Source organism: Eleutherodactylus coqui, chromosome 6 (assembly GCF_035609145.1).
Source record: "Eleutherodactylus coqui strain aEleCoq1 chromosome 6, aEleCoq1.hap1, whole genome shotgun sequence".
In the NCBI taxonomy this organism is placed as follows: Eukaryota; Metazoa; Chordata; class Amphibia; order Anura; family Eleutherodactylidae; genus Eleutherodactylus; species Eleutherodactylus coqui.
Window position 1 is genome coordinate 203,785,630 of NC_089842.1, and position 20,475 is coordinate 203,806,104.

The 20,475-nt window shown below is 47.5% G+C and overlaps 1 protein-coding gene across 5 annotated transcripts in view; it reads left to right on the plus strand.

Moving 5' to 3' along the window:
• The window catches only part of EXD1 (exonuclease 3'-5' domain containing 1), a 111,574-nt gene that overhangs the window by 43,124 nt on the left and 47,975 nt on the right, over window positions 1–20,475 (plus strand). For 4 of the 5 annotated variants that reach the window (XM_066608634.1, XM_066608632.1, XM_066608636.1 and 1 more), the window contains exons 5-6: window positions 17,022–17,137; window positions 19,105–19,166. In XM_066608634.1, the coding sequence (XP_066464731.1) occupies window positions 17,022–17,137; window positions 19,105–19,166 (178 nt within the window). The remainder of the gene's footprint in view (window positions 1–17,021; window positions 17,138–19,104; window positions 19,167–20,475) is intronic. The other variant, XM_066608633.1, reaches the window with a different exon arrangement.

Genomic DNA, 20,475 nt, shown 5'->3' on the forward strand with positions numbered 1-20,475 from the left:
GACCCTCCAAACTGTAAGTGGTCCAGTGGACCAACCTACACCTGCACTACATACACTTCCCGACTAACAGAGTTTCCCTTGTCTTACAGGACAGGGATACTCAAAAACCGAGGGAGGCTAGACGAAGGAGTAAAAAATGTCCAGTATGTCTAACCAAACTCGACAACTCCTGCACAAAAACGTTATGCGCTACCTGCTCTGCAAAAGTTTTGCAGGAGGAAAAAACTTCCCTTATGGCCGAAATTCGGTCAGTCGTCCGAGAAGAAGTGCAGCCCTCCCTCTCGGACCTCCAACCTGGGCCTTTCGGGGTTACACGCAGGTCGGTTCCGGCGGTGTCTGAGTCTGACTCCGACATAGCGGAAAATGTGGATTTTGACGGGGAAGTGACGCAGGAGGACAAGAAATATCTTTTCTCTACCTCAGACATGGATCAACTGCTAAAAGCGGTACGCAGGACCATGCAGGTGGAGGAAGACGTGCAGCAACCCCGCACAGTCCAGGAGGATATGTTCGCGGGGTTACTCTTGCAACCAAAATCTTCATTCCCCGTAAACGCCGCACTCAAGCAGCTGATTCTGAATGAGTGGGAGACCGTGGATCAGGCTCCGCTAATCCCCAGGGAATTTAAAGAACGCCTGTTATTTCCGGGAGATGAAGTGTCCTTTTTGGACGAGATACCTAAAGTCGATGCTGCAATTGCCATGGTATCCAGAAAGTCCGGATTGCCCTTTGAGGATACGTCCCACTTAAAGGACCCGTTGGACCATAAGGTGGACACAACCATGCGTAAAGCCTGGTCTACCTCCGGTCTCATCACGAAATCTAACATCGCGGCCACTTCCGTGGCTCGTTCCATGGCAATCTGGTTGGACCAATTTGCAGCCCTAGTCGACCAAAAAGCCCCTAGGGAGGAGTTCGCAAGTGGCATCCCTCTGCTGCGAATGGCAACAGGGTTCCTGGCGGATGCTTCAATGGAAACAGTCCGCCTCGGAGCCCGCATGGCAGCACTATCGAACACCGCTAGAAGGGCAGTGTGGGTGAAAGAGTGGTCAGGGGACGCAGCGTCCAAAAATAGGCTATGTACCCTACCGTTCCGGGGCGGGCGTATATTCGGACCAGACCTGGATCGTCTGCTGGAGAAAGCAGCTGACAAGAGTCACGGACTGCCTACCACCAGACCACCCAAGAGACCCTTCACTCCTCATCCCTCGTCTACGTACGCCGGGAAGGGGAAGACCGGAAGATGGTCTTATCCAAAGGGCGGAAGGGGTAAGACTTTAACTTTTGTCCCTCAGCCCATACTTTCGGGCCCGGTAGGGGGTAGACTGGCTCGCTGTGCCAATAGCTGGCGTAGTATTACAACTAATGAGTGGGTACTGCACCTAGTGGCGGAGGGGTACAGGATCGAGCTACTATCCCGCCCCCCGGACAGGTTTATGATAACCCCAACCCAGTCTCCAGGCCTAGAACAGGCTCTGTTGGAGGGCGTACGGAACCTGCAGGGTCTCGGCGCGGTTATCCCGGTCCCTAAGAAGGAACAGGGAAAAGGTTTCTATTCCCCCCTCTTTCTGGTTCCCAAACCAGATGGCTCCCACCGCACCATTATCAATCTAAAACAACTGAATAAATTCATTGAATATAGGAGATTCAAAATGGAAACCATTAGAACTGCAACTCCTCTAATTGCCAGGGATAACGTAATGGCTACAATAGACCTTAAGGATGCCTATTTTCATATCCCTATTTACGCCAACTCACAAAAGTTCCTGAGGTTTGCGCTGAGGATGGAAGGGGAAATCCGCCACTTTCAGTTCGTCTGCCTACCATTTGGAATCTCCTCGGCTCCGCGAATTTTTTCCAAGGTCGTGATGGAAATGGTGGCCTTCTTACGAAATCAGGGTGTCATGATCATCCCCTACTTAGACGACTTCCTGTTGGTGGCGGATTCCCCGTCTACCCTGAGATCACACTTGGAGTCCACATTGCAATTATTTAAGGAGCTCGGCTGGATTGTTAACAAGTCAAAATCCAACATGGAGCCAGAAAACAGGAAGAAATTCCTGGGTGTCATCCTGGATTCCAGTCTACAAAATTCGTCCCTTCCTCCCCTAAGAAAACATCTTATCATAGAGGAATGTTCCAACCTCTATAAAAAACATAGGGTAACGATAAGAGACGCAATGCGGATCCTGGGACTAATGACTTCGTGCATCGGCGTGGTCCCCTGGGCCCAGTTCCACAGTCGCGGACTCCAGTCACTAATTCTCCAGAATTGGGACAAGTTGCAGGCTTCGCTTGATCAGACAATCCCTATTCCTGCGGAAGCCAGAGCTTCACTCCGTTGGTGGGTGTCGTCGGACAACCTGTCTCAGGCATCCGATTGGAATTTGGACCCGGCTGTAATAATCACGACCGATGCCAGCGCCAAAGGGTGGGGGGCCCACTTTGAAGGCGGTTATGTACAGGGGGCCTGGGACGTTCACGAGAAAGCTAGCTCATCAAACTTTAGGGAGCTTAAAGCTGTATGGAAATCCCTGCGTAGCCTGCAAACACGGTTAGTGGCGAAACATGTGAGGATCTTCTCAGACAATATGACAACAGTATCACTCATTCGCCACCAGGGTACCACCAGGAATCCTCCACTGCAACGACTGGCGGGGCGGATCCTTCAATGGGCGGAAGGCACAACAAAGTCCCTATCAGCCTTTCATATAAGAGGAACCGAGAACTCAGCCGCGGACTTTTTAAGCAGAAGGAAAGTGGACCCAGGAGAGTGGGAACTCCATCCAGAGGTGTTCAGCCTTCTTGTGGAGAAGTGGGGGGTACCAGAAGTAGACCTCTTTGCGTCAAGCGCAAACACCAAATGCCGGCTTTTCTTTTCCAGAGGCGCAGAGAAACAGGCCTTGGGCACGGACGCTCTCTCTCACCCCTGGGATTGGGACCTAGCGTATGCCTTTCCCCCTCTACCACTAATCCCACTTCTGCTAAGGAAATTACTGCAGTCAACCCTAACAGTAATTTTTGTAGCACCATATTGGCCCAAAAGACCGTGGTTCCCCCTCTTGAGATCCCTGTCAGTGGGAGAGCCCTTCCACCTTCCAACAAGACCGGACCTACTGTCGCAGGGCCCTCTTCTTTACCCGGAAGTTCACAAGTTCAGGCTTACGGCCTGGAGCATGAGCGGGTAAAGTTCCTAGGGAAGGGTCTTTCCCCTAAGGTTATTTCCACCATTAGCGAGAGCCTTAAACCCTCGACACACAAAATCTACTCCAAAGTCTGGAAAAAATTTTCGGAGTGGTCAGGCCAGGACATCCAGCAGCTGGATCAGCCAGACGTCCGTAAAATCTTAGATTTTCTCCAGGCGGGCCTGGATAAAGGTTTGAGTCCGAATACGCTCAAAGTCCAAATTGCGGCCTTGGGGGCATTCTTCGATCTCGCGCTGGCGGAGCACAGGTGGATTAGGAGATTTCTTAGAGGGGCGAGCAGATTACATCCATTCACACGGCCCACGGCACCACCCTGGGATCTAACCATAGTCCTTCAGGCCTTGTGCGACCCCCCATTCGAACCGATTACGGATCTATCCATCGCCTGGCTGACATACAAGGTAGCCCTGCTTGTGGCAGTTACGTCGGCCAGACGTGTGGGGGAAATCCAGGCCCTCTCACGAAGGGCCCCATATATGACTATCCACCCGGACAAAATAGTTTTTTCTTTAGACCCATCCTTCCAGCCTAAAGTATTGTCAGATTTCCACAGGGGCCAACCAATAGTTATTCCAGCCTTTTGCCAAAATTTCAAAAATGCAAAAGAACAAAAGCTCCATAATATAGACGTCAAAAGAGCGGTACTAGCGTACCTTGAGGCAACGGAAAGTTTCAGGAAGTCTGACAAACTTTTCGTTCAATTTCAGGGGCAGGCCAAAGGAAAGGCCGCTTCTAAAGATGCGATCGCCAGGTGGCTCAGGAGAGCCATCCAGGAGGCTTACAAGGCCAAGGGCATCCCCCCTCCTGAAGGATTGAAGGCCCACTCAACGAGAGCGGTGGCATCCTCTTGGGCGGAGAGAGCGCACGCGTCGATTGAGCAAATCTGTAACGCAGCCACATGGACTTCAGGCCATACTTTCATCAAACATTATAGGCTGGACTTTAAATATAGTCAGGACGCATCCTTCGGTAGGAAGGTGCTCCAAGCCGTAATCCCTCCCTAAAAAGCCCATGCCACTTATTTGGTATTCCTCCAGCGTATGCTGTCATGATGTCATGGGGAAAACGGGAATTTTTTCTTACCGATAATTCCCTTTCTGGAAGACATCATGACAGCATACGGGCTTTTTTCCCCCCCTTACCAACATGGTTACCCTAGTTTGTCCAACACATGAGGTAATGTGTATGCTTTAACTTTGTTTTCTGAGGTGTGTGATGTCAAGAAAAACACACCTTCTGGTTAAATAGCTGGTCACTGTGGTCATTTGGAACGCACTGGTGTTGGTGGAGGGGAGGTTCTTTTTATACTCTGCCTCTTCCTGTCCCTTCAGGTCAGCAGGTGAGCAACCTCCAGCGTATGCTGTCATGATGTCTTCCAGAAAGGGAATTATCGGTAAGAAAAAATTCCCGTTTTCTATGTAAAACTGATAATTGTATCATAATCTCCAAAATTAATACAAAATGTGGATGAGCAAAAATTAAAGGGGTTTTCAGTAAAACCAGTTCCCCATGCACTAACCTACCAAATGGGCACTCACCTTTCCCTGGTGTGTCTTGCACCTCTAATCTGGGTCTCCCCTCTGACATCATGCTTACAGGCTGCCTCAGCCTGTTTACGGGACGTCAAAGGCGCTGCATCCAATTACAAAGCTCAGTGCTCTTTCTTTGTATAACTATGTACATAGAAAGCTGCCAATCTCTGATAGGACCGCCCATTGGACTGCTTAGCTCTGAATGTACAGAGGTTTAAATAAATACAAAATATATATTTATAGAGATATAGTTATACTGAAAATGTTCCTAAAAAACTATATACCAATCTGCTTAGCTCCTCCTGCTCTGTAACCTGCTGCCTGCAGTCTAGATAGCATGTTCAAGCTGACGGATTCTCTTTAACATAGTTCTGTAACCTCTGCAAATATTGATATCTTACTGTGCAATCCCTCCACGATGTCATTATGTTAAAAAAATAGGGCCCAATATTGACCCCTCTGGTACCCCACTAGTAACCGTAACCCAATCAGAGGATGTATAACCACCCGAGTCATTTGTAACTACTCTCTGCTTTCTGACACTGACCAGTTACTTACCCACTTACACACATTCTCACCCAGACCAAGCATTTTCATTTTATATACCAACTTTTTTTTGCAGTACAGTGTCAAACACATTGGAAGAATTAAGATATAAAAATTACTCTCTCTGGTCCAGTCCAGAACTTAGTTCCTTCTAAAAGCTGACCAGGTTGGTTTGACAGGAGTGGTCTCTCATAAACCCATGCTGATATGGAGTGCTAGATCTATTTTCATTGAGGTACTCCAGAATAGCATATCTTAGAAACACCTCAAACATTTTACCCACAATAGAAGTTAGTTACTGGCTTTTAGCTTCTAGGTTGACCCCTTTTTGAATATCTGCACCACATTCACTATGTGCCAATCCAGTGGAACATACCCTGTCAGTATAGACTCCTTAAATATAAGAAATAGAGATGAGTGAGCACCAAAATGCTTGGGTGCTCGTTGCTCGAGTCGAGCTTTCCGCAATGCTCGAGGGTTCGTTTCGAGTAACCAACCCCATTGAAGTCAATGGGCGACTCGAGCATTTTTGTATATCGCCGATGCTCGCTATGGTTTTCATTTGTGCAAATCTGCAAAACCTACGAAAGTGATGGAAACGACACAGAAACGGATAGGGCAGGCGAGGGGCAACATGCAGGGCTTCATCTCAGGTTCCCAGGTCTCACTATTAAGCCACAATAGCGGCAAGAGTGCCCCCCTCCGCGCGCGCGCGTCCTAACAATTTTTACTTTGGACAAACCCTCATTAGCAAGGCACACCTTAGCTAAGCACCACACTACCTCCAACCAAGCACAATCACTGCCTGCGGGACACACCGCTGCCTCTTCTCCTGGGTTACATGCTGCCCAACCCCCCCCCCCCAGCACGACCCTGCATCCGCAGCGCACACCGAAGTGTCCCTGCGCCCGCAGCGCACACCGAAGTGTCCCTGCGCAGCCTTTAGCTGCCCCCATGCCACACACTGGCCTCATAGCCACACCACCCTCATGTCTATTTATAAGTGCGTCTGCCATGAGGAGGAACCCGAGGCACACACTGCAGAGGGTTGGCAGGGCCAGGCAGCGACCCTCTTTGAAAGTGTGGGCGATAGCCCATAATGCTGTTGGGAATTGATAAGATTGACGTTCCATCTTCACTCCAATCCTTTGCCACCTCCGTCAGGAGCTGCAAACGTGGGCATAAAGGGGACTCCACTGCCAGCCCAGCACTTCTACACATCTCCACAATGCAGCAATACTCGGTGTGGGAAGTATGTGAGCGGGCCCTGGGTCAGCCTCTGTCCCAGCAAACACCCTGAGTGGCCCAAAGTGCTGCGAGTGACATAGCAATGGGGACTCCATGTGTCCACACATTACTCATTCTGTTTGGGTGTCGGATACCTCATCGGCAACGCAAGGGGTAAACCATCTGCACTCTGCACCCTACCCAAGTCTGTCATTGTTTTAGGGACAGACATGTAAAACACCTCAATGGGAAGTCTGTGTGCACCCACAGCATGGGTGGCCCCCAGGAACCCACAGACGGTTGCGTGAGAGGAAATAGATGTTGGCTGCGGCCCACACGCCATGCCCTAGACATTCTGTTTGTTTTGTTTTTTTAAAGTGCCAGGCAGGTACAACTCCGCTATGGCAAGTCTGTGTGCACCCGCAGCATGGGTGGCAAGCAGGAAAACACAGACGGTACAGAAAGAAATCCCATTGCAGTGCCCCAGATAGCTGCGGTTACGTGAGAGGAAATACTGCGCTGAACATGCTGCCTGATCTCCGCGGCTCTCCTGCTACTTGGCCCTGGCGCTTCGCCTTCTGCCGCTAGCCCTGTGGTATTGCATCACTCTCGATCCCCTTTCCTCTTCAGGAATGAGAGTGGAAAGGTTCTCCTTATACCGGGGGTCGGCTGAATGCTTCAGCTAGGAATAATGGAATAGGACCCCAGTTGTATTTTGTTGATTTTCGGAACTGGGGCCATGATTAAGAGGGACGGACGGGGGTATTCGTATTGTGCCGCTAGAGGTGAAATTCTTGGACTGGCGCAAGACAGACCAAAGCGAAAGCATTTGCCAAGAATGTTTTCATTGTTGGAGGAGGAGGAAGGGGAGGGTTTAGAGGAGGTGGCATAGACCGCCGCAGATACCAGAATCGAGGAAGGACCCACTATTCTGGGTGTGGGTAGGACGTGTGTGGTCCAAGGCTCTGCCTCGGTCCCAGCCTCCACCAAATTCACCCAATGTGCCGTCAGGGAGAACTGGTGGCCCTGCCCGCCAGTACTTGTCCACGTGTCCGTGGTTAAGTGGACCTTCCCAGTAACCGCGTTGGTTAGGACACGATTGATGTTGCGGGAGACGTGCTGGTGTAGGGCTGGGATGGCACACCGGGAAAAATAGTGGCGACTGGGGACCGAGTAGCATGGGAGCGCCGCTGCCATCATGTTTTTGAAAGCCTCCGTTTCCACAAGCCTGTACGGAAGCATCTCCAGGCTGATCAATTTGGCAATGTGCACGTTTAAAGCTTGAGTGTGCGGGTGCGTGGCGGTGTATTTGCGCTTGCGCTTCAAGGCTTGCGCTAGCAACAGCTGGATGCTGTGCTGCGAGACATTGTTGGATGGGGCCGAGGACAGCAGAGGTGAGGGTGTGGGTGCAGGCCGAGAGGCGCTCTTGCCTGTGTCCTGAGAGGGGGGTTGGATCTGAGTGGCAGGTTGGGGCACAGGGGGAGAGGCAGTGGTGCGACCCGGAGGCGGTGAACTGCCTTCATCCTACCTCTAGGGGGTGCTTGGCCATCATATGCCTGCGCATGCTGGTGGAGGTGAGGCTGGTACTGGTGGCTCCCCGGCTGATCTTGGCGCAACACAGGTTTGCACACCACTGTTCGTCGGTCATCCGCGCTCTCACTGAAAAACATCCACACCTTTGAAGACCTAGGCCTCTGCAGGGTGGCTTGGCACGAGGGGGTGCTTTGGGAAACAGTTGGGGGAGTCTTCGCTCTGGCCCTGCCTCTACCCCTGCCCACCCCACTGCCTGTTCCAACCTGACCTGCTGCTGCACTTGCCTCCCCCTCTGAAGACCTCTCCTCAGTTGGCTTAGCGAACCAGGTGGGGTCAGTCACCTCATTGTCCAGCATCTCTTCCTCCAAATCCTCTGTGCGCTCCTCCCTCGGACTTACTGCCCTTACTACTACCTCACAGATAGACAACTGTGTCTCATCATCATCATCATCGACCTCCTCACCCACTGAAAGCTCTTGAGACAGTTGCCGGAAGTCCCCAGCCTCATCACCCGGACCCCGGAAACTTTCCAAAGGTTGGGCATCGGTCACGACAAACTGCTCAGGTGGGAGAGGAACTATTTTTTCCCAATCAAGGCAGGGGCCCGAAAACAGTTCCTGGGAGTTTGTCTGCTCATCAGAATGTGTCATTTTCGAGGAAGGAGGAGCAGAAGCGAGAGGATTCAGAGTTGCAGCAGTGGACGGCGTAGAAGACTGAGTGGTCGATACATTACTCGATGCGCTTTCTGCTGTCCACGACAGGACCTGCTCACACTGCCCATTTTGTAATAAAGGTCTACCACGTGGACCCATAAATTGTGATATGAAGCTGGGGACCCCAGAAACTTGCCTCTCTCCTAATCCCGCATCAGCCGGCTGCGATTCACCTGGACCAGGAACTCGGCCTGTGCCCACACCTTCACTTGGACCTCTGCGTCCTCGCCCCCGTCCACGGCCACGTCCTCTAGGCCTACCCCTACCACTCAGCATGGTGTATTTCGAATACAGCAGACACAGAGCGTTGTAAAAAATTAGGCAATTATTTGCCTGCACTTGGAGGCTGACAGCAGTTATGTTACGCACACTGTAGGCCAAAAAAATTATACGCTTGGCTGCAGAAAGGCCTAGCTGGCTAATAGTGAGCCACTACAACTCCTAGCAGCCACACGCGCACAGGTAGCCCTAAGGTGGATTTTTTTTTTTCCAGATATTTTTGAAAAAACCAGGAGCCTAGATAGCGTGTATATGACTTTCCCTCTATCAGCAGCTGTGGCCGTACGCTGTGCGTGAAGTTGATGGGACGCACAGAGCGGTGTAAAAAATTACACAATTATTGGCCTGCACTTGGAGGGTCACAGCGGTTATGTAACGCACACTGTGGGCTGAACAAATTATACGCTGGGCTGCAGAAAGGCCTAGCTGGCTAATAGTGAGCCACTACAACAGTAATACACACACTCACAGGTAGCCCTAAGGAAGAGCTTTTTTGGGGTACTTGTTGACAGGATTCTACACTACCACTGTCCCTGCCTGACCAGTACTGCCCCTATACTCTGTATAATCGGCTGCAGACTGACAACGCAATAGTCTGCAGAGCCCAAGATGAAAAAAAAAAAGTGCAAAACTGCTCCCAGCTGCCACAACAGTAATGCACACGGTCAGTGGTAGCACTAAGAAGGACCGTTGGGGTACTTGTTGACAGGATTCTACACTACCACTGTCCCTGCCTGACCAGTACTGCCCCTATACTCTGTATAATAGACTGCAGACTGAGAACGCTATAGCTGTAATAGCCTGCAGAGCCCGAGATGAAAAAAAAAAGAATTGTGCAAAACTGCTCCCAGCAGCCACAACAGTACTGCACACGGTCAGATGTGGCCCTAAGAAGGACCGTTGGGGTTCTTGCAGACGCAAACAGTAGCCTAACACTCTCCCTATAGCCAGAACAGCACTCTCCCTAATCTCTGCCAGCGTGTGTCTGTGGCGAGCAGCGGGCGGGACCGCTTTATATACTCGGCGGTCACTTGATCTCGCCAGCCACTCACTGCAGGGGGGTGGGATAGGGCTGGAACATCACAGGAGGAAGTTGTAATGCCTTCCCTGCATGTCTATTGGCCAGAAAATGGCGCTAAACATGCAGGGAAGGAAATGGAATTGACGTGAGTACCACGTGGTGCTCGTCTCGAGTAACGAGCCTCTCGAGTACCCTAATACTCGAGTGAGCATCAAGCTCGAACGAGTACGTTCGCTCATCTCTAATAAGAAACAATTATGTATCACATTATTTTATTAGCTTATAACCCAGTGGTGTATGCCTTTGGGACCTCGTGATTTGTCTATTTTAATCATTTTAGGGTGGCTATACACTTCTCCCTGGGTTAAACTGTTGAGCTTTAATGGAGGGTTTACTTTATCACTCTGCATTTTACTTGATATTTCATTTTCCTGAGTGAATATGCTGGCCAAAAAACTGTTAAAGTGATTAAAGTGCTGTTGCCTCCAGGTAATGTCTCCTCGATTGGAGGTGTTCACTTTCCCTTTTCTTCTCTATCTGGATACAGACCCCCATGGGGACTTCTTTGAACCACAATGCATGTCTGCACCATCTTCCCATCCTTCCACTACACCTTCCTGTCAGTGCCCCTTAGAAGTAATGGTGCCCACCATTTAAGGCCCCAAAACGTCATCCAGCAGTACAGCGATCTTTAGTCAGTACTACCTGCCACCATGCGCTCTGTCCTGCCCAACTCTTCCGCCATTTATTGCTTACTCAGTATAGGAATGCTGAAGACGAGGGAGAAGCCAGGTAGCACGGAACACGCTGTATCAAGCAGTCCTGAGTAAGGATAGTTGGACTGCAAGCCGGGGTTTCAGGAGCGGGGGCACAACAAATGAAATGGTGGCAGAACTATTTGGCCCCGCCCAAATAGCAGCTGTTCAGTGCTCACTAGAGAATCCTCTGCTTGGCTAGTCTGATGCTGGTCATCATACATGACGTAAACCAAGAAAAGACTAAACAACATGTGTGACTTATGATTATAAGGACATCGAAATTAAGGGGTACTTATAATACTTCAAACGGATATAAGAAGTTTGACACCGCTATGAAAATGTACCTAGGGTATGGGGAGAGTTGAGACACCTCTTATACATTTTAGCAAACTTTTCTGGGCAGCTTCTACTGATAGAAATATAACTCTCTTATGGTTCACATAGTTTTTATTCATTTAATTATAAAGGGTAACTTATGAAAAGCAACTTTCAAGCAATAAGGACACTTAGTAAGCAGAACAGCATTGAAAGGACACTATAAACATGGGTTCAGTTATTTGTGATAAAACACAGAATGGTGGTAATAGGAAGAAAATATCCAGAAGAAGTCTCTGAATTTTAGATCCTCTTTCCACTGGCGAGGAAATTGCGTTTTTCGTGCGATACAAGAGTGAGTGAGTGAAAACGCATGATTATGAAACCAATGAGTTTCAATGGTGTTACTCTCATTTACGATGTTTTCACTCCAGCGATGCTGCATGAAAAAAAAATCGCAGCATGCCCATTCTTTTTGCAATAACATTGTTTTCAATGGTGCTGTCGGCTGACCCTATTAAAAGCAATGGGAGAGGATCGCTATCCCCTGCTGCGGCTGTGACAGCTGCAGCAGGGGATTCCTTGGATGTGAAAACCCTGGATGCTGTCACATGTAGGGCTTCACCTTGTTGTCAATAGGGCCAGCGGCAGCAGTGGCGGCCCCATTGAAAACATAGGGAGAAGATCGCACTCCTCTTCTACTGCTGTGACCGCTGAGGTAGAGGATTCCTTCATCTCCGCCAGGATTCCCCTTATCATTGAACATCCAGGGGGTTTCCCATGGATTGCAAGAGCAAATCACAGCCTGATAGCTCTCTCTCGCCAGTGTGCAAGAGGCCTAACAGTTACCCAGACGGCTAACAAGAATAACTTGTAATCCTTAAAAGGACTAAAAAGAAAGATGAAGGCATGTGACATAGACATGAGAGAGAGAGTTTTATGATGCAATGTCAAGATCGCCATTTTGCTCTCGCTAAGATGTGTAGCGCACACACGGAAATGCACTCTGAGACTCCCGATTCAAGTTTAAGTCTGGCTCGTTTTACCTTTTGTTATGCTTCACTGCAAACACTTCTTTAAAGGGGTTGTCTCGCGGCAAACCTCAAAATTTTACCTTACCCCATTCCCCCTGTCACCTCCCTGGCATAAAATAGCAATTTAAAGCGGTTTTTAAACCGCTTGCTACTCAACGAACCGACGAAATATGGAGTTATAAAAATCTTCTCCCTAAGATGGCCGCCGGTCCTTTCCCAGGGATGCACTGCGGTTTTCTCCCATGGTGCACCGCGGGTCTTCTCCCATGGTGCACCATGGGCTCTGTGCAGTCCATTGCCGATTCCAGCCTCCTGATTGGCTGGAATCGGCACACGTGACGGGGCGGAGCTACAATGACGACGCGGTGACCAGCTCTCCGGCACGAGCGGCCCAATTCACCAGGCAGAAGACCGCACAGCGCAAGCGCGTCTAAAAAAAAAAGCAAGAAGACATCAGAATTAGACGGATCTATGGCGACGGGGACGCCAGCAACGGAGCAGGTAAGTGAATAACTTCTGTATGGCTCATATTTAATGCACGATGTATATTACAAAGTGCATTAATATGGAAATACAGAAGTGTATAACCCCACTTGCTGCCGCGAGACAACCCGTTTAAAGCACTTTACATCAACATAGTGCATAAATAGCAAAATTAAACCCTTGTCATCTTACCTCATACTATACTTATAATTTCCCTCTGTAACAGTCAAGCCTGGTGCCCAAAATTCCATAAGCCATATAGAACTGCAGTGGCCGTGATTCATGATTGGGCAAGGGGGGTCCCTGTGGACGACCACTGCTGTACGATTCCCATGGGACATTTTTGCACAGCCTGTCTGTGTCTCCTGCTAGCTGTTGGTTGTGGCTTCCATTCTGGAACAGAGCCTCGCACCTCTTTTCTCATACCCTTCTCTAGTACTATTTTCCTAGAATCTTGCCCCCTAGTGGCCCAAACACATCACTACTGTGGCTGTTCTACCACATATTATAAACTCCCGAAATGATAACAGAAGCATATTTTCTCATGTAGTGAAAAATTGTGTTTTAAGACCCAGATAGAGATCCTCCATTGATCCAGGGAGCAAAACTTGGGGTGTTTTAATGGTGCTCCATGGAAGCTGGAAGAGAGAAAATTGATAAGATTTACTTTGATCAGAGGCAATTAAATCTTCCATATGCTTCCATATGTTGTTGAATAGGTCTATCCACATCGAGTGGGAAGATAATATCATAGATCTCTAAAGTCTCAGAAGAATCAATCATATCGCCATGATAAAATGTCAGCAAAAATCTTTTTTTTGTTTTAAAATGAATGGGAGGCGTCAGGTAATGGCGATCTGCACAGTTGAAGAAAAAAATGATGAAGCCTTAAAGGGGTTGTCCGGCCAGAAACATCATAGCTCATTACTTCTGTTTGCCCATTTCCATGCACTTTGTAATATACATTGTGCATGGAAAATGAAGCAAACAGAAGTTTTGGACTTACCTTTAGGGGTGCCCCCCCCTGTGTTGACCCTTGGTCGTCCCAGGTTACGACAAGAAATCTTCTGCATTTCTTGTCGGGCCGGCAGCAGCTCTCGTCGGCGCTGGAACGCTCCTCTTCCCTTCCGCGCATGCGCAGTCCTTCTTTCTTCTGCCGGGACCGCGCTCTTTACCTCATCATCGCAGGGGACGCGCGCCGCCGGTCGGCGCATGCGCAGTACACTCACTTCCTGGTTTCATATACCAGAGCGGAGTGAGTGACTGCCTGCCGCTGCTGCTTGGACAAGAGCCAAGAAGACACCGTCGGGACTTTAAAAGTATGTGAAAGGGGAGAAGGGGAGTAGGGGAGAAGGGGAGAAATGTTGGAGAGATGGATGGATGGATGTGTGCGTGCACGGGGGGGGGGGGGGGTGCAGTGATGTGTGTGGTGTGCACGGACCGGCTGTCAGAAGTCCCGGGGGAAGGGGGGGTGTGTGGAGTGGGAAAGATCAATGGATGGATGGATGGATGTGTGCAGGGGAAGGGGGGGGGGGTGCAGTGATGTGTGTGTATGTGCACGGACCGGCTGACAGAAGTCCCGGGGGAAGGGGGGGTGTGGAGTGGGAAAGATCGATGGATGGATGGATGGATGTGTGCAGGGGAAGGGGGGGGGTGCAGTGATGTGTGTGTATGTGCACGGACCGGCTGACAGACGTCCCGGGGGAAGGGGGGGTGTGTGGAGTGGGAGAGATCGATGGATGGATGGATGTGTGCAGGGGAAGGGGGGGGGGGTGCAGTGATGTGTATGTGCATTGTCCCGGCTGACAGAAGTGTGGGGGGGGGGTCATTGTGAGAGGGGCACTATGAGGGCATGTGTGTGTGGGGAAATGTTTTACTTTACTTTAGCAGGGGGCGGGGCCTGGGCGGGGAGAGACTGTAGAGCAGTTCAATAGAGGTGGGCGGCGTGTCGTGGGCGGGGCTAGGACGTGAGCTGAGGGAAATCCTGCCTTTTCATGTCTTACTACCATCGGGAGCGCGCACACAGAAGAGGGGAGGGGGGGGAGGGGGGGCGCAGGGCATGTGAGAAGGCAGCACAGAGGCGCCATCTTTGAAAACTGCAGAGAAGATCAGTCTAAGGTAATAAACTGACATTGCAGCTGATCTACTGGCCGGTTTGAGCCCCTGTATGCTGTCTGTTACTATCCTTACTGAAAGGGAAGCAGCAGCATTATAAAAATTTTTACCCTGTGTGGCCGGACAACTCCTTTAAGTTTAATAACTTGTAAATCCCCCCCCCTCCCCCCTTTAATAGCAATCGCTTCCACCAATCTTATCCTGTAGCCCGCAAATAAGATTAGCACAGTGTTCAAGAGTAATTTTGGACTATTCCTCTTCAAATGTTTATTTCATGAGTATTTCTGGGATGCCTTGTGCGTAGAGCCCTCTTCAGGTCAAGCCACAGCATCTCAATAGGGGGAATGAGAACTGTGCCTGAAGTACCATTCCAGGGCTCTACACAGTATACAGGGCTGTGTGTTCACTTATGCACCTGCCCCTACAAACCGTTGATCGGTGTTGGCCCATCAGCTACTGATGACCTATACTGATGATAGGTTATCAGTTGTTTAACCCTTTCCAATCCACTGTCTGACCTCTGAAGACATTATGATTTAAGGCTGTACAGCTACGATGTTGGGAGACATCTGTTGGGGTTCTCTTACTATATATTGCCAGCCTCTCTGCTGTCGGAGCCTATCCAACGTGTCACCTCATGCAGTACTGGCTTTAGGCTTTAGCCAGCATATAGCGCCGTTGTATAACGGCAGAAAAAGAGTAAGCCCCTAGGAAAACCAGGATACAAATTGGATTGGAAAGGGTTAAAACTTGAAAACACTGTTTGAGGGTTAGTGTAACATAATGTGCAGCAGAATTCTATCTGGAAAAAACTGATGGAAAATTGACCCTTTATAAGTCAATGCAGAAAAAAATAAACAATAACTGCAAAGAATTATGAACGAAAACCTGACACATAAATTATTTAAATGGACACTAACTTTTCAAACCTCGTAGGCTAATCTAACAGTTTATATATGTATTATCAATGTAGAAATATATTTGCATTAAAATTAATTTACATTTTTACCAATTAAGATTAAGTTTGAAGTGCCTGCGATTAGGGTGTCTACCTTCCAGCACCTTTACAATCCACTGCCTGTCATTTAGGCATTTGGCTTGTCTAGTAACAGGGCCATGGGGACACCGCAAGTTATTACATGCAACAGAGAGGTGGGCATTCAGTTGCTGCCTTGGAGCTTGCCGGCTCTGATTGGCTGAGACAGTCAATAAAGGGGTGTGATTAGGCATACAGCCAGCGCCGAGAAGCAATCACAGCAATCTATTGCTGGAGGCGGGGTTCTCAAACCTGGCCTACGGCAATAGACTTTTGAGTGCAGGGGAAGCCCGGATCAGCGTCAAAGACCAACAGCTGCAACCCGGACGGCAGCGGCTAGGTATTACTTTTTTTTTTTTTTTCTATCTAGTGTAGCTTGGACTGATTTTCTGGGTAGGGCTTATATTGCAAGCCCTCCCCCTGAAAATCGGTGTGCGGTTAACGCTGCCAAAAACGCGGCACCAAGTGTTGCCACGTTTTCAGCAGTGCTGAAACCACTGGCCATTCATTTCAATGGGCGACACAGGGCTGAACCCAAAATGGAACCTGCAACGCTGTCAAAGCGCAGCATTGAAGACGCTGCGTTTTCAGCCCTGTGTAAGCAGCCCAATTGAAATGAATGCGTGCATTGTACAGCGTTTAGCGCAGCGCTAAACGCTGTACAAAAACGTCTGTGAGTGAAGCCTAAGGATCCATTAGCTGCAGTCTTCTTCTTGCTTGTCAATGTACACTACGTCACTGGTGACGTAGCGTTCACTGCCCAGTCGGAAGTGCCAGATGCTATGTCGGGCTAATGCCGAGACTGCATATGTGCGCAGTCTCGTTGCAAGAGTTCCTATACTAACGATGCAAGCCAAGCGCATGCGCAGTCTCTGCATTAGCCTGACATAGCATCTGGCGCTTCCTGCTGGGCAGTGAATGCTACATCACTATGACGTAGCCTACACTGACCTGCTGGAAGAAGACTGCAGCTGCATAACAGAAGAGGAAGAATCCGGTCAGCTTCTGGTGAGCTGCATTAAAAGCAATGGGAGAACTCTGTGATCCTCTGATGCGGCTGTGACAGAATTACTTCAGTACCACAGGGATTGTTTCCATGTGAAAACTCTTCGCATCCAGGGGTTTCCATGTGGATTGCGAGGGTGATATCGGGCCGTGATTCAAAGCATGATATCGTTATGACATTAACTACTTGAAATATAGTAACACTTATGATTTATTAGCAGTGTTAACATGCTGTCACAAGATTCTTTCCAACCAGCGCCAAAACCTGACGATGTTGATGCAACAGCCCATCCAAGGATGGAAAAAAGTGATGTACAGATCTTTAACTATTCAGGTATGTTAAATTAGAATTTCATATATTAATGACTGTACAATTTATTTACCTAATCGATTTCGTTTATACCAGTTCTTAAAATATCTTCTCAAATCTTTATTAACACCCTTTTATAGTTCTGTACAGCAAAAGAGTTTCTATCCATGCAAATATTACTATGGAGCTATACTTAAAATACAAATATCACATAAAGAGCGAGCAGATGGCATGATTCCAAAGTGCTTTTCTTTTCAGCAGGCATTTTCTTGATTTTCAGAGTTGTCTCTTTTCCCTATTGTATACATAAGATAGAAAAAAAGAGCAACTTGCCTTATGTGGATTATAAAACTATAGTTCCCGTTGGGCAGAAAAGCTGAGTGCAATTTGTGACATGGTCAGAATTCTTTTGCAACTTTTTCACCCTTAGGCCAGTTTCATACGGCTAAGAATCTTGCACAACTTTGGTGCGTTGTCAGACTCACAAAGCTTGCACAAATATGAACCCCATTCATATTTGCAATGTTTTCCCAGCCCGCATCACTGTAAGGGAAAAAATCATGGCATGTCCTATCTTTTCGCATTCTTTGAAACTCATTGATCATTGTTTTCAATGGAACAGTAAAACGGACCACACGCCGTACAATATGCACGCAAGTGCAATGTGAGGTCTCCCATTGAATACAATGGGAAATACTTGCCAATCCTTTAACGCGGCTGAAAGATTTGCCGCTACTTCACAAAAGTGATGGAAGGCGTTTTTTCCAGTAGAAACCCCTCACATTGGCGTTAAAATGCATGATTTGAGCATGATATCGGGCCGAGTTTCTGGGCTCAATATTGCGCTTGCCCCTTGTGTAAGTAGCCTAAAGAAAAGTAATGTTGTGTGACAACTTCGGTAAACCTACATTTTATTGTTACCAGTAGATGCTGTGGTATAATCTAATACTAAAGAGGTATAGCATATTTGTAAAGTACAAGTTTTCTGTAATTTTGTAGAGTTTATAATGCACATGGTATCTTGTAATGCCTCCTCTTATAGATGTTTACACACTATGCAGGTAGATATGTACTATATGACCTAATTAATGTGTAAAACGCCCCATTGTAACCAAAGAAAACAGGTGCATAAAGTAAAGCACACAGCCAAGCAATCTCCATAGACAAACATTTGTTGTAGCCATATCAGTCGTACTAAAGAACTGATTGACTAACTACTTTTGCCACGGGTAAAGGTGCATTTAGAATGAAATATGATCACTCAAACGGCAGTTTGAGTGCCAGTTTTGAGCGATCATCTTTGCGTAACTCTTATGTAGCTAATTAGCTACTTAAAGAGCTAAATGCAGCGGTAGCAGGACACCACTGATTGTGAGAACAAAGCAGCTGTTTGCATATACAAAACAGCTGCTTTGTTCTCGCAGTTATCAGCTGGTGTCCCTCTGAGCTGATAGCTCCAACAAACAGCAGGAGCTGACAGCTCCTTTGTTCTTGCAGCTTTCAGCTGGTATCCCGCTGGGAAGTCCCAGCGGGATACCAGCTGAAAGAATGCTATCAGCCCCGCCCACTTAGAAAATAAGTGTGTGCCGCTGATAAGAGTCATCCTTGATTTCTAGTTGGCTAGAAATAAACGATGAATGAATAATGCACGGACAGTGCATGATGGCAGCGCATTTGGACACAACGATTATCCCTTAAAAGATGGCTTTTAAGTGATAATCGTTGTGACTAAATGGGCCTTTAATTTGTATAGTTTCTGATCTGCTAGATCTTCCCTGCTGAAGTGAAAAGTTGTGAGAAGAACAGCTCTGGCACAAAGAGGTTGACTACAGGGCCACTGAATACTGAGATGTGTAACATGGCATATCCTCTCTTGCATCACTCAGTACGGCGTTCCAAACTGTATCTGGAAGTGACATCCGCACAATAAGTGTGGATGAAATTATTTTCAAGAGATACTGTGTTTTAATGTGTTTGTTTTATTATTGCAGGTGATGATGAAAACATAAATTATATTGTGATAGATAAGTTCCAACCAATGTTTGGACCAGCCGTAAGTAAAATTATTTTGATAAAACCATTTAAAAACTGGTTAGAATTGCTAATAATAAAAATAATTGTGGCTTTTGTGGTGCACTTGGTCAACAGTGTACTAGGGGTATATTCCAACATACAAGTGATCATGTGGAACCACATCAAAATAGCGGATTCTTTTAGTCGGTGCAAGGAAAATGTAATATTACATGGCAACAATTCAGATGAATAGCAGTCGAAAGGATAGGCCATCAGTATTTGATCGTGGGGGTTTGCAGCCCAGGACCTTGACGAAAAGCTGATTGAGAGGTATATATTAATGACATAAACTAAAGATTGATCATTAATATTGGAATCCCGGAAATCCTCTTTAAATTTTGCAATAGTCATTGTGCTTTAAAAAGAAAAACACTGCTATATGAAAAACTGTCGGCCATTGTAGAAGATAAAATGGAGTTATTGCTAAAAACGTGGCAGCCATGGTGTGTCTCCCTGGCTATACCAGGACTGCACAGTGCACTCAGTATGGGATAGAAAACAAGCAGAAGGAATGTGCAAGACCATATGTATGTCAGAAACTAATGTCCTGACCCCAGTTTCCCCTCCGGTGTTTCAAAGTTTTAATAGTTCTAGCCTTGGTTTCACATTCTCCTCAAAAGGAGAGAAAGAAAACCTAAAAGAGAGCAACAGAAGTACCTGTTAGATTTCCTGTTTTTATTGTGAAATTACATTATTGCACCACCTGCGAGGGGAATTTTCTGGCTCATCAGCATGTAGTGTCATGGAATATAAAGTGTTAAGTGTCCGATAACAGTAGTAATTCGCCTAGCTATTTTTTCAATTAAAATCAGTTGAAATTAAAAAGGAAAACATGCTGCCTTTATTCCATGGATCAGCATGATTTCCGTAATATCAAAGTTGTACTGTTTTAAAATAATTTAAAAAAACAAACCATTTTTATTGGGGGGAAAAGTTTTTTTTTTTTCTTCTAATTGTACTTTAAAATATTTATAAACTTCTTTTTTATGTCTCACTAGGGGACTTGTACTTCTTTAAGTTTGATCACTAATATAACAGTAATTTTTCTGTACTGCAGTGTATTATGCCGGTCATTATAATAAAGGCTGGTTTACACGGGCTGATGATCGCTCAAAGGACCGTTTGATCATTGATCATTTTGCATAAAAATTAATTGGTATTTAAGTAGCTACTCAGCTACTTAAATACCAATTAGGTGTGCAAATGAAGCCTTCCCTGAATGCAGCTAATAGCCCTAGGGCAGTGGTGGCGAACCTATGGCACGCGTGCCAGAGGCGGCACTCAGAGCC